The 15,072-nt window shown below is 34.2% G+C and overlaps 1 protein-coding gene across 3 annotated transcripts in view; it reads left to right on the top strand.

Annotated features, from left to right (window-relative positions):
• The window catches only part of LOC108022035 (rho GTPase-activating protein conundrum), a 139,447-nt gene that overhangs the window by 108,549 nt on the left and 15,826 nt on the right, over nucleotides 1–15,072 (top strand). For all 3 annotated transcript variants that reach the window (XM_044093790.2, XM_044093792.2, XM_044093791.2), the window contains exon 4: nucleotides 12,754–12,924. In XM_044093790.2, coding sequence (XP_043949725.1) covers nucleotides 12,754–12,924 — 171 coding nt within the window. The remainder of the gene's footprint in view (nucleotides 1–12,753; nucleotides 12,925–15,072) is intronic.

Raw genomic sequence — 15,072 nt, 5'->3', positions numbered from 1 at the left:
AAAGAAGACTACTAAAGGACTACAGGTGTATTGCAACGACCTCGCAGGAGAAGGGAATACATGAACGGAATATTAAAAAATTGGACAAAATACTTTGCAAACGAGCAAAATAATTCAACAAAGGATGCATTTATGTCAATGCCGATGCGCGAAAGCGCTGCTGCAAAAATACTAACCACTATTAGGCTATATACTAATAACATATAACTGAAGTGGAAAAAGGGTAAAACTACTGCAAAAAAGAAGACTACTAAAGGACTACAGGTGTATTGCAACGACCTCGCAGGAGAAGGGAATACATGAACGGAATATTAAAAAATTGGACAAAATACTTTGCAAACGAGCAAAATAATTCAACAAAGGATGCATTTATGTCAATGCCGATGCGCGAAAGCGCTGCTGCAAAAATACTAACCACTATTAGGCTATATACTAATAACATATAACTGATATTGGTTTATATAGAAAAAAATCAATTATTTGAAAACTAACACAAAAAAATGTATTCTCTATGATTATCAATAGGAAATGCTATTATGCCAGCAGACATATTATTACATTTATTTAATTAATCAAATTTAAATTCCTAAATTCCTGTTATAAATGCAAAATTTTTTTTTTACTTTATTTTGCTGAGTGTTTTTAAGTGGCCCTAAAATCAAAGAAAAAGCTATGCAGGGAAGTATGCAAAATCAGGAATATTTACATATTTCTATTTAAAATTTTTTTAAATAAATGAATAACAATTAAATAAATAAATTCTCTACAGAAAATCATAGTAATTATAATAATACTTATATACTAAGAGTATATCTACCCAAAGTGGGAATTGTAAACGTTAAGTCAGTGGACTCCACTGCTAACGTTATTTACCAAATAATATTGACCTATATTGGGTGCATACGAGTATACTCTTAATAATAATCCTTGTCATAATGAGTGCAAACCTTTTTTACAAAATATACAAGTTGGACAATAAATGTTTAAAGAAGAAGTATTTAAGCAGAGCAAACGATCTAGATAAGATCTAAGAATAAAAACAAAAAAAAAAGGCTAAAGTGTTCAATTTTGTACCCATTTATTGAATTATTGAATTTGATTGTTTATTCTCAAAATATGAATATTCGAGAGATTATTCAGAAAGTATACTTTTCGGACATTCTGTTTATCTAACTAATTAAACACCTCGTAACTGGAACTCCACTCGAGTTAAACGATTTGGAGGATATATATAAAGAAAAATATCTCTAAGAACCAATGAAGTACCTAACACTTTCAGGGAAAAATAACACTATTAAGAATCATTCTAGGCATTCGGGTAGAATCAATTGAAACGGACTTCGGTATTTTTGGTACAGGAACCAAATACCTAGTTTCTAAGAACGATTAATATGGCCCTACAATGTCGTCTAACATTATTAAGGCCAATGATTTTAGCAAGATATAAATCCGAATATCCTTGATGAAATAATTATTAAAGACCCAGAATTTAGAATGCGTGCGTTAACCATTCTTCATTGTCATAAAACCTTCATAGCCATTACGGAATTTGAATATGACTATATGGAAAAGCACAATTTGGAATTCAGCCCTTTGTTTGCTTGCAATAAAAAAACAAAGGGCTTAATCCTAAATACTTTGCCATACGCCTCAGTAAAGGAGGTCGTTGAATACCATCTTATACACGGTGAAACCACGATCCTTATGGCAAAATTACATAGATAAGATTACTATAGAATGGAACGATTTGTAAGCAAAATTGAATAAAATAAAAACAGAATTCGATAAATCCTACAAATCTCTTAATCGAAAAAGACCAATTCATGGGAGCACAAAAAAAAAACATGCAGAAATAATAGTAAATTGCTTTAACGGCGTCGATCAGACAGAGTCAGAAGAGATCAGCGCGAAAATAAGGGAAGAAGATTTAAATAATCCTACTATCCCAGCCGTTTTATTATCAAACGTAGACAATACAACAGACTCAGACTTAAGCGCAAGCATAACTGAGAACTACAACTTCAAAATGGCACAAACAAATACTGACTTTATTAACACTGCATCAAAGCTTATACCAGTTTTCGGTGGAAAAGCAGAAAACTTAACCAGTTTCATTGATGCATTATATATAATAGAGTCAATAAAAGGCGAACACGAAAACCTAGCTGTCTGTATAATAAAGACAAAGCTAAGGGGTGTAGCCAGAAATCTGATTGGAAACGAAAAGTAACGTCGAAGGCCAGATAGTAGAAGTATTGTCAGCAAAGCTGATAAATCTACAGCAACGCAATAAAACTGCCGATCAATACACATCAGAGATTGAGCAGATGACGAAGGCTTTATAAAGTGCGTACATAACAGACGGTTTAACACTGGAACGCACTAAAAGCTATGACTAAAAACTGCACGATTAATAAGGTTAAACTTATCATGCAAGTCGGCAGTTTCAACACAAAAAATGACGCCGTTTCAAAATTCGTAAACAGTTGCACAGAAGCAACTGGACAACCAAACTCGGTCCTTTACTACAATAACTATACACAGCGCGGCGGAAAACGCTGACTCTGAAGTTATAGAGGTAATTTCCGTGGTCGTACTAACAATTAGTGTTACTACAACAATAGCACCCATAATAATGGTCGCGGCAACTACAGAGGAAACTCAAGGGGCCTTGGCAACTCGAACAGAGCCTACAATAACAATAATACAAATTATGTAAGAGTAGCCTATGACACTTTGGGAAACTCCCAAACCCCTTTAAATATTCAACAGTAGAAAACGCAACAGTTTATACTATTAATCTCAGCCAGAATATATTCGTCTCATTCACCCATGTGGCTACCGGAAAAGAACTTGTATTTTTGGTAAACACAGGTGCCGAAATCTTTATAGTAAAAGAAAATTCCGATATATTTCAAAACATACAAGATAATAACATAATAGATATAGGGGAATAGCCCAAAAAATTACTAAATCCAAAGGCTTAACATTAATTGAAATACAGACTACCAAGTACATAACTCCACACGATTTTCATATCGTAGACTTACATTTGTGATGGCATTTTAGGAATTGATTTTATTCAAAAATACAACTGTCAACTAGACTTTCAGCCATCTGAAGATCGGCTTATAATAAGACCAAACCATTTAAAATTTCCAATTTATCTTCCAATGGCTTACAGTTCTGGCAATAACTCAATTCTTTTACCGGGCAGAAAACAAGTCATTAGAAAAATTAAATTAAATTCGAAAGATTGATTTCAAATCAAGAAATTAAGCATGGTATTTATATAGCAAGTACCATAGCTACAACACAAAATGCTTTCATAAGACTACTGAATACAACAGACGAAGATAAAGTGGTTTAGCATATGAATCACTTTTGAACTACGAAGGAAACAAAGAAACTAGAGAAATGACTTTATAATCGCAATTGTCAAAAAATTTTCCCCCACAATTCAAATCACAACTCTCAAACTTATGTAAAAAATACAATGGCATATTCAGATTAGAAACAGGACCGTTTAGCACGAATAATTTCTACAAACAAAAATTGAGATTAAAAGATGCTGAACCCGTATACATAAAAAACTATAGAAGCCCAGGTGAACGAAATTCAAAAGCAAGTCGGAAAATTATTCACCGACGGGATTGTCGAACCCTCTGTATCTAAATACAATATTACTTGTCCCTAAAAAATCAGCTGCAGGTACCGAAGAAAAGAAGTGGCGATAAGTAAATCACTATCGTTAGATTAATATTGTCCGATAAATTTCCACTCCCTAGAATTGATGATATTTTAGATCAACTAGGTTGAGCAAAATACTTTTCATGTTTTGATTTAATGTCAGGATTTCACCAAATAGAACTTGAAAAAAGCTCAAGAGATATAATTTCCTGTTCAACGAGCAATGGCTCGTATCGCTTCACGCTTTTGGATTAAAAATAGCGCCAAATTCATTTCAGAGAATGATGACTATTGCATTCTTTGAACTTGAACCTTCACAAGCATTCCTTTATATGGATAACTCAATAGTAACAGATTGCTCCGAAAAACATATGGATAACTCAATAGCTTGAAAACTTAACAGAAGTTCTTGAGAAATGTAGAAAATACAACCTAAAGTTACATTCACAAAATGTTCATTCGTTATGCATGAGATAACTTTTCGAGGTCATAAGTGCACAGATAAAGGAAGGTAGACAAGAAATATGACGTCTTAGTGAATTGTCCAGCCAACACAATGCAGGCAGCGCATTACTTTTTGTAGCATTCTTTTGTAGCATTTGTAGCAGCTTTTACAAAGGGAGAAAGTAAGATCACAGACCTTTAACAAACTTGTTCTGAATGACTAACCCAAGTTCCAAACTGACACGTATGAGGCTAGAATTAGAAGAATACAACTTCACAGTTGAATACTTAAAGGGAAAAGACAATTACGTAACCGATGCGTTATCAAGAATAACCATCAAAGAACTACAAAATATAACCAGAAATATAAATAAAATATAAATAAAAAATAGACATGCCTAGGCTATTTATAGAAAAAGTTTTAAAGCCCAACGTATACGGAGTCATAAACAATGACGAAGCACGTAAAGTAGGGACCTCCACGTAAAAAATATGCTATGTCTATTTAAACATTGAACAAAATTACTGCAAGCTAGCGCATTATATACCAATGGAGTCCTTGACTTAGGTCAGTTTTTCCAAAGGCTTGAGACGCAAGCCGGTATACATAAAAACATTAAAATTATTGAGAGTAGCGCTACTATACCCGGTGACCCTAATAATTTCTGAAAAAAAGAAGCTAATGTGTCTACATACCATGATGAACCAATGAGGTCATAGTGGCATTAGCAAAACCTTGGCCAAGGTCAAAAGACATTACTTTTGGAAAGGTGTGAATTGAATTTCTAAGTGTGACAGTTTCTTTGCAATTTTTATCTGTTTTTGTTACATGTTCTTATATTCCACCTGGCTCTGACCTAGTAATTTTATGCAATAAAATATGTTTTATCCCTTCTTTTTAACAGAGACCTTTTGATTGTTTTAGGTGACTTTAATCTATCTGATATTTCTTGGTCTCCTCTTACTGACTCATTTGTCGCTATGCCTTTATGCGCCCATGATTTTGTGGATGGCCTTTTAGAATTATCGTTACAGCAAGTAAGCTTTATAAAAATTCCTTATGTAGACAATTATATCTTGTGTTTGTTTCAGACCCGTCAGAAATCACAGTATGTAGAATTGATGCTCTTGTTGTACCTGAAGACCGATATCATCAAACTATGGAACTGAAATTTTGCCTCCCCTGCTCTGATACCTTCTCTCCTTTAGTTTCTCCAACTAAAATTAGAAGTTTTCGTAAATATAACTACACATAATAAACTGAACCATAAGATTTCTCATTATTATTGGACAGACTTGTACAATTGTACAGACATTGAAAGTGCCACTGAACTATTATATACAGTCTTAAATACGTTTTTTAATGAATGCGTACCTGATGGGTTTCTTTCAAATCTAAATAGGCCTCCTTGGTTTACCAATGCGCTTCAAAGACTTAAAAACCTTAAATCTAACACTTATAAAAAGTATAAAAAATCGGGTAGTTTAAGTTCTCAACAGTCATTGCTATTCTACGTATCTAAATCGATGTAAATTTGAATTTTCAAACGACCCAAAACAGTTTTTCAACTTTGTGAATGCCAAGCGTAAGTCATCGGTATGTCTAAACTTAATGGAGGCATCGACGGATTCTGAAATTGCTGATTTACTTGCTGAGTTTTTCCAAACTACTTATAGTTCGACAGCTTGGTCAAATTCTAACTACCCTAATCCCATAAATAGGGCAAATTGTATTTTTTCTCCTGTAATACCCGAAAGCTCTCTCTTAAGAGATTTAGCAACAACAACGCCAACTTGTTCTCCTGGAAGGACTCTTTTATTATTCCACTCGATAAAAAAGGTGCGTATCCGGATGCCCAAAATTATAGAGGTAATTTTAAATTGTCGGCAATTCCTAAAGCATTGAACGTATTATCACTTCTCATTTGCAACATTTATGTTCCTCGCTTATATCACCGTGTCAGCATGGTATTGTTAAGCGAAGATCGATCACCACCAAACTTCTTGAATTGACATCTACAATACTTCCTTCGTATACTGCTTTGACACAAACCCCTCTATGGCACATGATTAATGTCCATACGAATTAGTATTTGGGAAAACTTCAAACTTACCAAACCATTTCAATAGCATATATAGAATATAATCATTATATAATATAGAAGATTATGCAAAGGAATCTAAATAAAGATTAGAACAGGCAACTAATAAGCAAAAACAAAAAGATAGATACGATAAAAATAGCTTAGATTTTGAATTAAAAATAGGAGACCAGGTTTTGTTAAAAAATGATAATTCATAAGGATAGACTAAAAAAATTTGAATAAAATATATATATTGTAGGATGACCATTCATAAGAAAAAAAAAAAGTTACATCAAATTTTATTTTTTTTTTAATTTAATTTCTTGTAGGAATGAATGTAGGAATACAAATACGAAAACAAAATATAATAATAAATAATAAAAAATAGTCGCATACATTTTTCAAGTTTTGATTTTAATAACATTTTTAATATTTACTATATTAACTAAAAAAAAATTAACATTTTCTAATTTTTTTAAGCATACATATATATATTACACATACAACATAATAATTAAAAAAATAACTTCATAGATTACGTAATTATTGTAGCATATCACGAATGATTCTAGCAGCAGCGAAAGATGGTGGGTGTAGCTTCAAGTGGGGCACGCGCTGGTTCCGGCTCATTTTTTCGTCGGTAAAGGGAGTCAGTTTCCAATTTGATCCACAGTGCTACTTGCTCGCATATGTATATACAATATCCTATTTTAATTCGCGTGCGAACTGACTTTGAGGTAAAATTTTAGGAGGACAGAATTAATAGTCGGATAAAGAGGGAGGGAATACCTGAAAAGAAGAGTGCTGCCTAGATGGAAAGGCAACAGCTGATGTATGTGTGTCGGTGTCAGCAGCAATGATGTTATTTGCCGCTGACATTGCCTACCCTACCATGATCAGAGGTTGGTGATCCCTTTGACACACGCCTAACTCCTAACCATCTTCATTGATGCAAGCTTCCAATAGTAAAGAAATTTAGCAATTCATGTTTATAATAGGTTTAATATATATAAAAAGGTAATAATGATCATTAAAGTTACAAAGTTGGGTATCATATAAAGTTGTATGCTAAAGTCATATCGAATCAAATAAAGGCTATCCAAATTTAAACATTAGTTTTGATTATTAAATTTAACTGAGCAAGTATTTAATCGAAAGGGAATTTCTTTTATAATATTAAGAACATTGGAATATTATTATAAACAGTCAATCAAAATATGTAGCATGACGACCGGAGTCGATCACTTACCCACCATATCCAACTTTGAAAGCGCTTTCAATTTGTTGTATTATTGGCTGTAATTTTGTTTATAAATTGTAAAACTGCATTTCAATTGACTGTAGAAAGAATTGGGAAAAACACTTCCAGGGGCTCAAAAACTTTCTCTCAATTCGAGATTGCTTACTGCATTACAAATTATTTGATTACACTAGTATTCGGGATAAAATAGGAATTTAAAGATTTTAAATTTAAATGTTGCATTAACTAGAATTAATAACAGGCGTGGGCCTGCCCACTTGTGCACTTCCAGCAGAGGGCTGCACTGTTGTGTGTATGTATTTGGGATACAGGGTGCACTGAGAAAAGCTGATGAAACTGCCGACGATCCCGATGGTGCGCTTTATGGACTTTTTCCAGGAAAACTGAAACCACGAGAAGTAGTAACTCGACTTCTGAGAAGTTTCTCGACGCTGATGATCACGTTGATGCGCTTTAGAGATTTTTTCCAGGAAAACTGGAGCCAAGGGAAGGAGTATCTCGACTTCCAAGAATTTTCCTGGACGCTGACGATCACGTTGTTGTGCTTTAGGGACTTTTTTCTAGGAAAACTGGAGTCAAGAGAAGGAGTACCACGACTTCCAAGAATTTCGCACGATTCCAGGAAAACAGGAACCACCAGAAGGAGTATCTCGATTTCCCAGAATTCTCTTTGTTTATTCAACGGCAAGGTTGCCGTGGTTGCCTGGTGAAAGAAACCCTTTAAAAAGCCTGGGGATGTCTGATATTTTTCACGATTTTGGCTTTGGTAGAAATCTGGGTTTGGTTCAAACACTAATTGAAATATGTTTAAGCGAGAACGATCCTCACACGGCCACAGTTCAAAACGGAAACGCCGTGACGAGTCAGGCGGCAAAAAGCATTTTTGTTTTACTTTTCTGCCGATAACTGTATGCCGCTGTCGCCGTTAGCAGAGAAGCCGGCGCAGCGTAAAAGGGTGCGGAAAAAAACAGTCGTGCACAAGGAGAGGCAGATCTTCGTAGATTTCTCTCTTTCTGTGTCTTATAATCTAAGATAAAGTTAGGTAAGCGCTACCTTAAAAGAAATATCTTGCGCCTTGATCCACGTTTAAAGTACGTCCCTTTTTAGGATTTTTTATAGGTTTTAAAAAATATTCTAGAAAATTCCGGTTCCGTTAGAAAGGTGGCGTGTCATTAAAAATCCACAAAGGGTTCGAAAAGGTAAATAAACAAGTATACAAACTTAAAACATACAATTTAAATAAAATGAATTAAAATGTAAAAAATATGTATATATTTTAATATCAATATTTAAATAGGTAAACGAACTCTCATGGGAAAAATTTAAACTTTCCAAAGTGATATCACTTGGGACATGTCACATGCAAGGGTTGTCATAAGTGAAAACTCGTTGGAAAAATGTAAAATTTCCGATGTGTTTTCACTTTCAACGTTTTACTTGCAGGTGACAGACCATACAACAAATGGGTATGGAGCACTTGAAATACGAAGTGTCTTCGTAAAAGTTTCCTTTGCATTTTCAATTGTGAAAAAACGGACATCCTTTACAATTTTCTAAATAGAGCGTCACTTGAAACAAAAATAAATGTTAGGAATTTTAAAAAGGACACATTGGTAAAATTCAAATATTTATAATTTTATTACTTTTTTATATCTTTATAAACAATAACAAGAGAGAACGCTATAGTCGAGTGTCTCGACTTAATTTATAAAAATTAAGTTAAGATGACCGCCTTTAAATTAGAATACGCTTAAAAAAATCGCAAAAAAAAATCATTGGGCACACAAGCCTCGCCATACGATATACAGCGCTGTAAAAATATTGACCGTCATTATTACGGCTAAGAACTTTTGGGCCTTTCACTGCCTTCTAGTGCTTTTCAACACTGGGTAAACGATCTTCCTTCTCTTTCTTTCCCATGTGAAAACAGGTCAGAGTGGAGAGAGGGGTAATGCACAGAGCGAGAACCCCTCCATCGCACCTATCATTGTTTTTTAGCATTAAACTTAAAATTACGAACATTTATATTTAGCTGAGTGGTATATCTGTTTCATTCATGAGAATCTAATGATATATTGATTCCAATCAATTGTTGAAAAGTATTTAGCTTTTCCAAGATTTGAAGAAATCACCTAATCTAATATGAGTCTGAGTTTTGGAATTATATCTTTTTTAAAACCCTTTTTTGGTACCACTAGTACAAGAGAATTATAAGGACTTCTACTTAACCTTACAATTTCTTCTTTTAGCATTCAACTAATTTCAGCGTTTACAGAATCTGAAGCTGATATTCAATGGATATTCTTTGCTGTAAGTAGGTTTTTAATTTTCGGTATTTATTTCACCGCTTATATCTGTGACGTGTTCAAGATTTTTAATTGCCAAACACTTACTTTTGTCGGATATTTCAACAAAGGCGTGATCAGGTTTTGTAAATCACCATTTTTTTTAACTCTTTTATTTCATAAAATGTGTATTGCGTATTTTTGTATAATCCCTGTTATAATACAGCACGATATTGCCACACCATCAAATAATATTTTTAACCTCTTATTTAATTAATAATTTTTTATTTAGCCGCTTGGTTAAAAGTTTCAGTTCGTACCCTTTTGTTTTGGGCTTCACCCTGCTGAGTGTTCTGTGTTTCATTTTTTTACCCTTGCAGTCAGAAGTTTGCTACGCAATGAAGGAGGCGTTTCCGATCCCTAAGGTATATATATTCTTGATCAGATCGGAAAGTATATAACAGAAGAAAGCGTTTCCGACACCATGTTCGTCTGTCCGTCCGTCTGTCCGTCCGTCCGTCTGTCCATCTGTCCGTCCGTTTCTACGCAAACTAGTCAACTATATGTTATAGCTCCCATAGGAACTATCGGAAAAAAATCATATCTTTGGTGTTTTTAAACACATAACCTCCTACACTTCGAAATAACATTTCAGACGACTATATCGTATATTGGAACGATCAAAAAATTAGTGGGAAAATAATACGAAAAAAATATATCTTCGGTGTTTTTAACATATAACCTCCTACTCTTGGAAATAACAGTTTTAAATTAGCTCTGAATTTAGAATTAAATATGATCGAAATCGGACGACTTTACATATAGCTTCCAAGGGAACAATCGGAAAGTCGGTGGGAACATAATATGAAACAAATTATAGCTTCGGTGTTTTTTGACATATTATATTATAATTTTTTGTATTTTTACGAATTTTGAATTAAATATAATTAAAATCGGACAAGTCATAACATAACATACAGCTGTTAAAAAAACGGTGTTGTTTTGTTTAATTGTTTATAGCAGTGCATTTTTTTGTTACGATCACTATTTTGTAATTGACTTATTTGAATATGATTATTTAAGGGGATTATTTCCATATTAATTTTTTTTTTCATAATGAAGAACATTTTTATTTTCCTTAGTTGTTTCAGTTTTAATTATTATACCCATTACTTGTAGAGTAAAAGGGTATACTAGAGTCGTCAGAAAGTATGTAACAGGTAAAAGGAAACGTTTCGGACCCCATAAAGAATATATATTCTTGAGCAGGATCACTAGCCGAGTCGATCTAGCCCTCCGTCTGTCTGTCTGCCCGTATGAAATTTTTTTTTTCATAAAGTATATATATTTTTGATCAGCATCACAAGACGAGTCGATCTAGCCATGTCCGTCTGTCCGTCCGTTTCCACGCAAACTAGTCTCTCAGTTTTAAAGTTATCGGCCTGAAACTGTCTCAAAAGTCTTCTTTCTATTGCAGGTAGTATATAAGTCGGAACCAGCCGGATCGGTCAACTATGTGCTATAACTCCCATAGGAACTATCGGGATCAAATTATATTTTTGCTGTTTTTTAACATATAACCTCATACGCTTGGAAATAAAATTTCGGAAGACTATATCGTATAGCTGCCATAGGAACGAAAAATTAGTGGGAAAATAATATGAAAAAACTATATCTACGCTTGGAAATAACAGTTTTTAATTAGTTCTGAATTTAGAATTGAATATGATCAAAATCGGACGAATATATCATTTAGCTGCCAAGGGAACAATCGGAAAAACGGTGGGAAATGTATGAACGCTGAGATTTCGAAAACTATAAGAGCTAGAACATTCATACTTGGCATGCAGATTCCAAGCCCACTCTAACGCCCACTATCCGCGAAAATATGTAGCGCCTACAGTTTTTATGATAGAACCAAAATTTTAACTGAAATGTATTTGTCTCATCAATACCTGTCGAATCACTAAAAAAAAGGTGAAGCGCCACCTGACAAATGGCTTAAATCTGTCTGCCGCCCACATAACATCTACTGAAACAGCCGGTAGGTGGAGCCCTAAAATTTTTCTGCTTATACATATATCTTCATTATCCTTTTGCTCCCTTAAGCTGGGGTAACCCTATCTGATACTCGAGGCACTCGACTGCAGCGTTTTTCCTCAAATTAATTAATTTCTACTTTAAATTTGATCAACACAAACTTTTTCTTTTTCGTTGTTTGTATCTGGTTTTTGGTCGCATTAATTCTTCTTTACTTCAAAACTTTTCTAGTATTTATTTAAAGCGTCGATTTAGAATTTTTAGTCGTACCTCACCACGTTTGTTGCCAATTAAGTTTTTCACTAGTTAATTTTTTTTGTACCCGAGGGTGCTCAACGCAACAAATCAAGCAGTACCCCAGTAGGGAACAATACCAGGCGCTCAGTATCACCCACTGCAAGAGAATTCCTGCTCGGCATATTATATTCAATATCAACGGTTGACTCAACGTCTCACTAACTCGACGGCGTACTGACAGTTTTGCAGTGACAGCCGAGCCAACTAAATATTACTACGCTAAATGTTACCATCATCGAAATCTACTGACATACTCTGGAACATAACTTATGTCATTAAGCCACCATGTTCCAAGTAGTATATAAGCAAGTCTAACTTAAGAATAACTCCGCGGTTTTTTTTAACTTCACTTATTTTTATTCTCGATTCAACTGCTCGAATCGATTCTCAAAAAAAGACTGGCCTGGCTCAAACAATAATCAAACCTCCATTTAAAAGATTTATCTCAAAAATTGAACAGGAGAATGACTCAAGAGTTCAATTTAACATTAAAATTGAACCGGAACTAGGTGTTTACGTTAGCGAATTTAAGGAATCGCTTTGGGTATCTTTGCGTTTGGGCTAGCTCGAAAAGTATCTTTTAACCCAAAGTTTTTTATAAATTCGGTAAATGCCCATAAAAAATAAGTTATATAACTTGCACTTTTTTCAGGGGTTGGAGGTTTGTAATGCTGAACTGGAGCCTATACTGACTACTTTATCCCAACCACATGCTGAAGCAATTGCACAACGAGTAAGAACCTTGAATCAAACAGTTCGGTGTCGCACAAAAACTCGACCAAAGCGCAAGCCTGATATACGAGATGTTTTTCGCGATCTTGATGTAAGTAAAATATAAGAAAGTATAATTTTATTAATATTTTACCAACCGATTTTTCAAAAAAAAATACGTGTTTTGCTACAAAACTTTTGTCGATTTTTTTTACGAATTGCGGTAAGAAATACATATATATATATACATATTACTAACCGTGAAACTTACGTTTACGCATATCGACAACTTTTTTGCTTTAAAAAGGACAAATCTTTGCGTCATGAAAATTAAAAGGATACAGAAATGCCTATCCTTTTAATTTTCAAGATGGATGAAGAAAACAAGAAAGAAAGTTAACTTCGGCGAGCCGAAGTTCGTTTACTCTTGCACTTATAAGAAATAATCAACGTTAATAACATCACGTGCAATTTTTAAGGATTGTTCCTGGCTTCAGTGATATTAAAAAAAAAAAACAACAAAGAACTCTATAATCGATTGCCTCGACTATCAGATACCCCTTATTCAGCTTGAGGAAGAAAAATAAAAATATAAGCATCAAAGAAATATTCTAAAGCGCCACCTCAGCCATTCTAGTTAAAATTTGTTTTCAATTTTGTTTTCTATCATAAAAACTGTAAGCGCTACATATTATTGAGGATTGTGGGCGTTAAAGTGGGCGTGGCACCCCGCTAAAACAAACTTGCGCTGCGCAGGAACGCCAGGAATATGCATGCCAAGTCCTACGTTTCTAGCTTTTATAGTTTCCGAGATCTCAGCGTTCATACGGACAGACGGAAATGGCTAGATCGGCTCGGCTAGTGATCCCGATATATATACTTTATGGGGTCGGAAACGCTTCCTTATACCTGTTACATACTTTCCGACGAATCTAGTATACCTTTTACTCTACCAGTAACGGGTATAATTATTTCATTATTTCTCTTACCGATTCTTTGACAGCTATGTGTTAGAGTCGTCCGATTTTGTATTAATTTGAATACCGAAATCTTACAAATAATAAAAAACTTCCAATATTATAAAATAATTTGAAAAAAACACCGAAGCTATAATTTTCAAATCTTTCCTATGACGGCTATATTTTGACGGCCGATTTTGATAAAATGTAATTCTAAATTCAGAACTAATTAAAAACTGTTTTTTTTTTAAGCGTACGAGGTTATATGTTAAAAAAACACCAAAGATATTTTTTTTTTATTGTACATTCGAAATGTTATTTCCAAGCGTAGAAGGTTATATGTTAAACAAGGAAGAACGCTATAGTCGACTGCCTCGACTATTAGATTCCGTTACTCAGCTTAAGGAACAAAATGGAAATGGAGTAGCAAAGCTATATTTTACGGCTCCACCTACCGGCTATTTCAGTAGATGTTATGTGGGCGGCAGAAAGATTTAAGCTTTAAACCGTTTGTATGCGTTAGAGTGGGCGTGGCAAATTTTTATGAGCAGCAAAGCGATATTTTAGGGCGCCACCTACCGGCTATTCCAGTAGATGTTATGTGGGCGGCAGACAGATTTAAGCGTTTAATCCGTTTGTGGGCGTAAGAGCGGTCTTGGCACCCCGCTAAAACAAACTTGCGCTGCGTAAGAAGCCAAGGAAACTGGATGGCAAGTTTGACTGTTCTAGCTCTTATACAAGTAGATTCCTAGATTTCTGGGCTTTCTATTCAGCGCAAGTTTGTTTTTGCGGGGTTTATAATAGAAAAAAATTTTAATTTAAATGTAAATTTGATGAGACAATACCTATGGATTGACCCAATACAAATTTGCCACGCCCACTCTAACGCCACAATTGCCTTGCTAAAACATTTATTTTTTGGTGAAACGTTTGTCTTATTAAAACCTACACAGAAAAAAAATTAATATGATATGATGGTCAATTTGATGAAATCCAGTATCAATTCGGCCCTGATATGTCACATATCAATTTGATATGATGAAATGTTAAAAACGATATTTCGGTAATATCATTTTAACATTAGCGGTATCACTTTTTTCCTAGAAAAAGCTTTGACAAAGCTTTTTTGTCACAATCAAGAGTTGGCTCAGAGGGCTAGCGCTTCGTTTTTGATACACAGGCCTGAGGGTCAGTGGTTCGAGTCCTCCCTGCGACAAATTTATTTTTATTTTTTTTATTGAAATCGGAAATCATTTAAATGCAGCTTTGTTATAACAATTATAAGGAGATTTCAAATATTA

The sequence above is a fragment of the Drosophila biarmipes genome, unplaced genomic scaffold (genome assembly GCF_025231255.1).
Source record: "Drosophila biarmipes strain raj3 unplaced genomic scaffold, RU_DBia_V1.1 ptg000005l, whole genome shotgun sequence".
NCBI classification, from domain to species: Eukaryota; Metazoa; Arthropoda; class Insecta; order Diptera; family Drosophilidae; genus Drosophila; species Drosophila biarmipes.
Note: the sequence above shows the minus strand (reverse complement) of the source record. Positions and strands in the feature narration are given on the sequence as shown.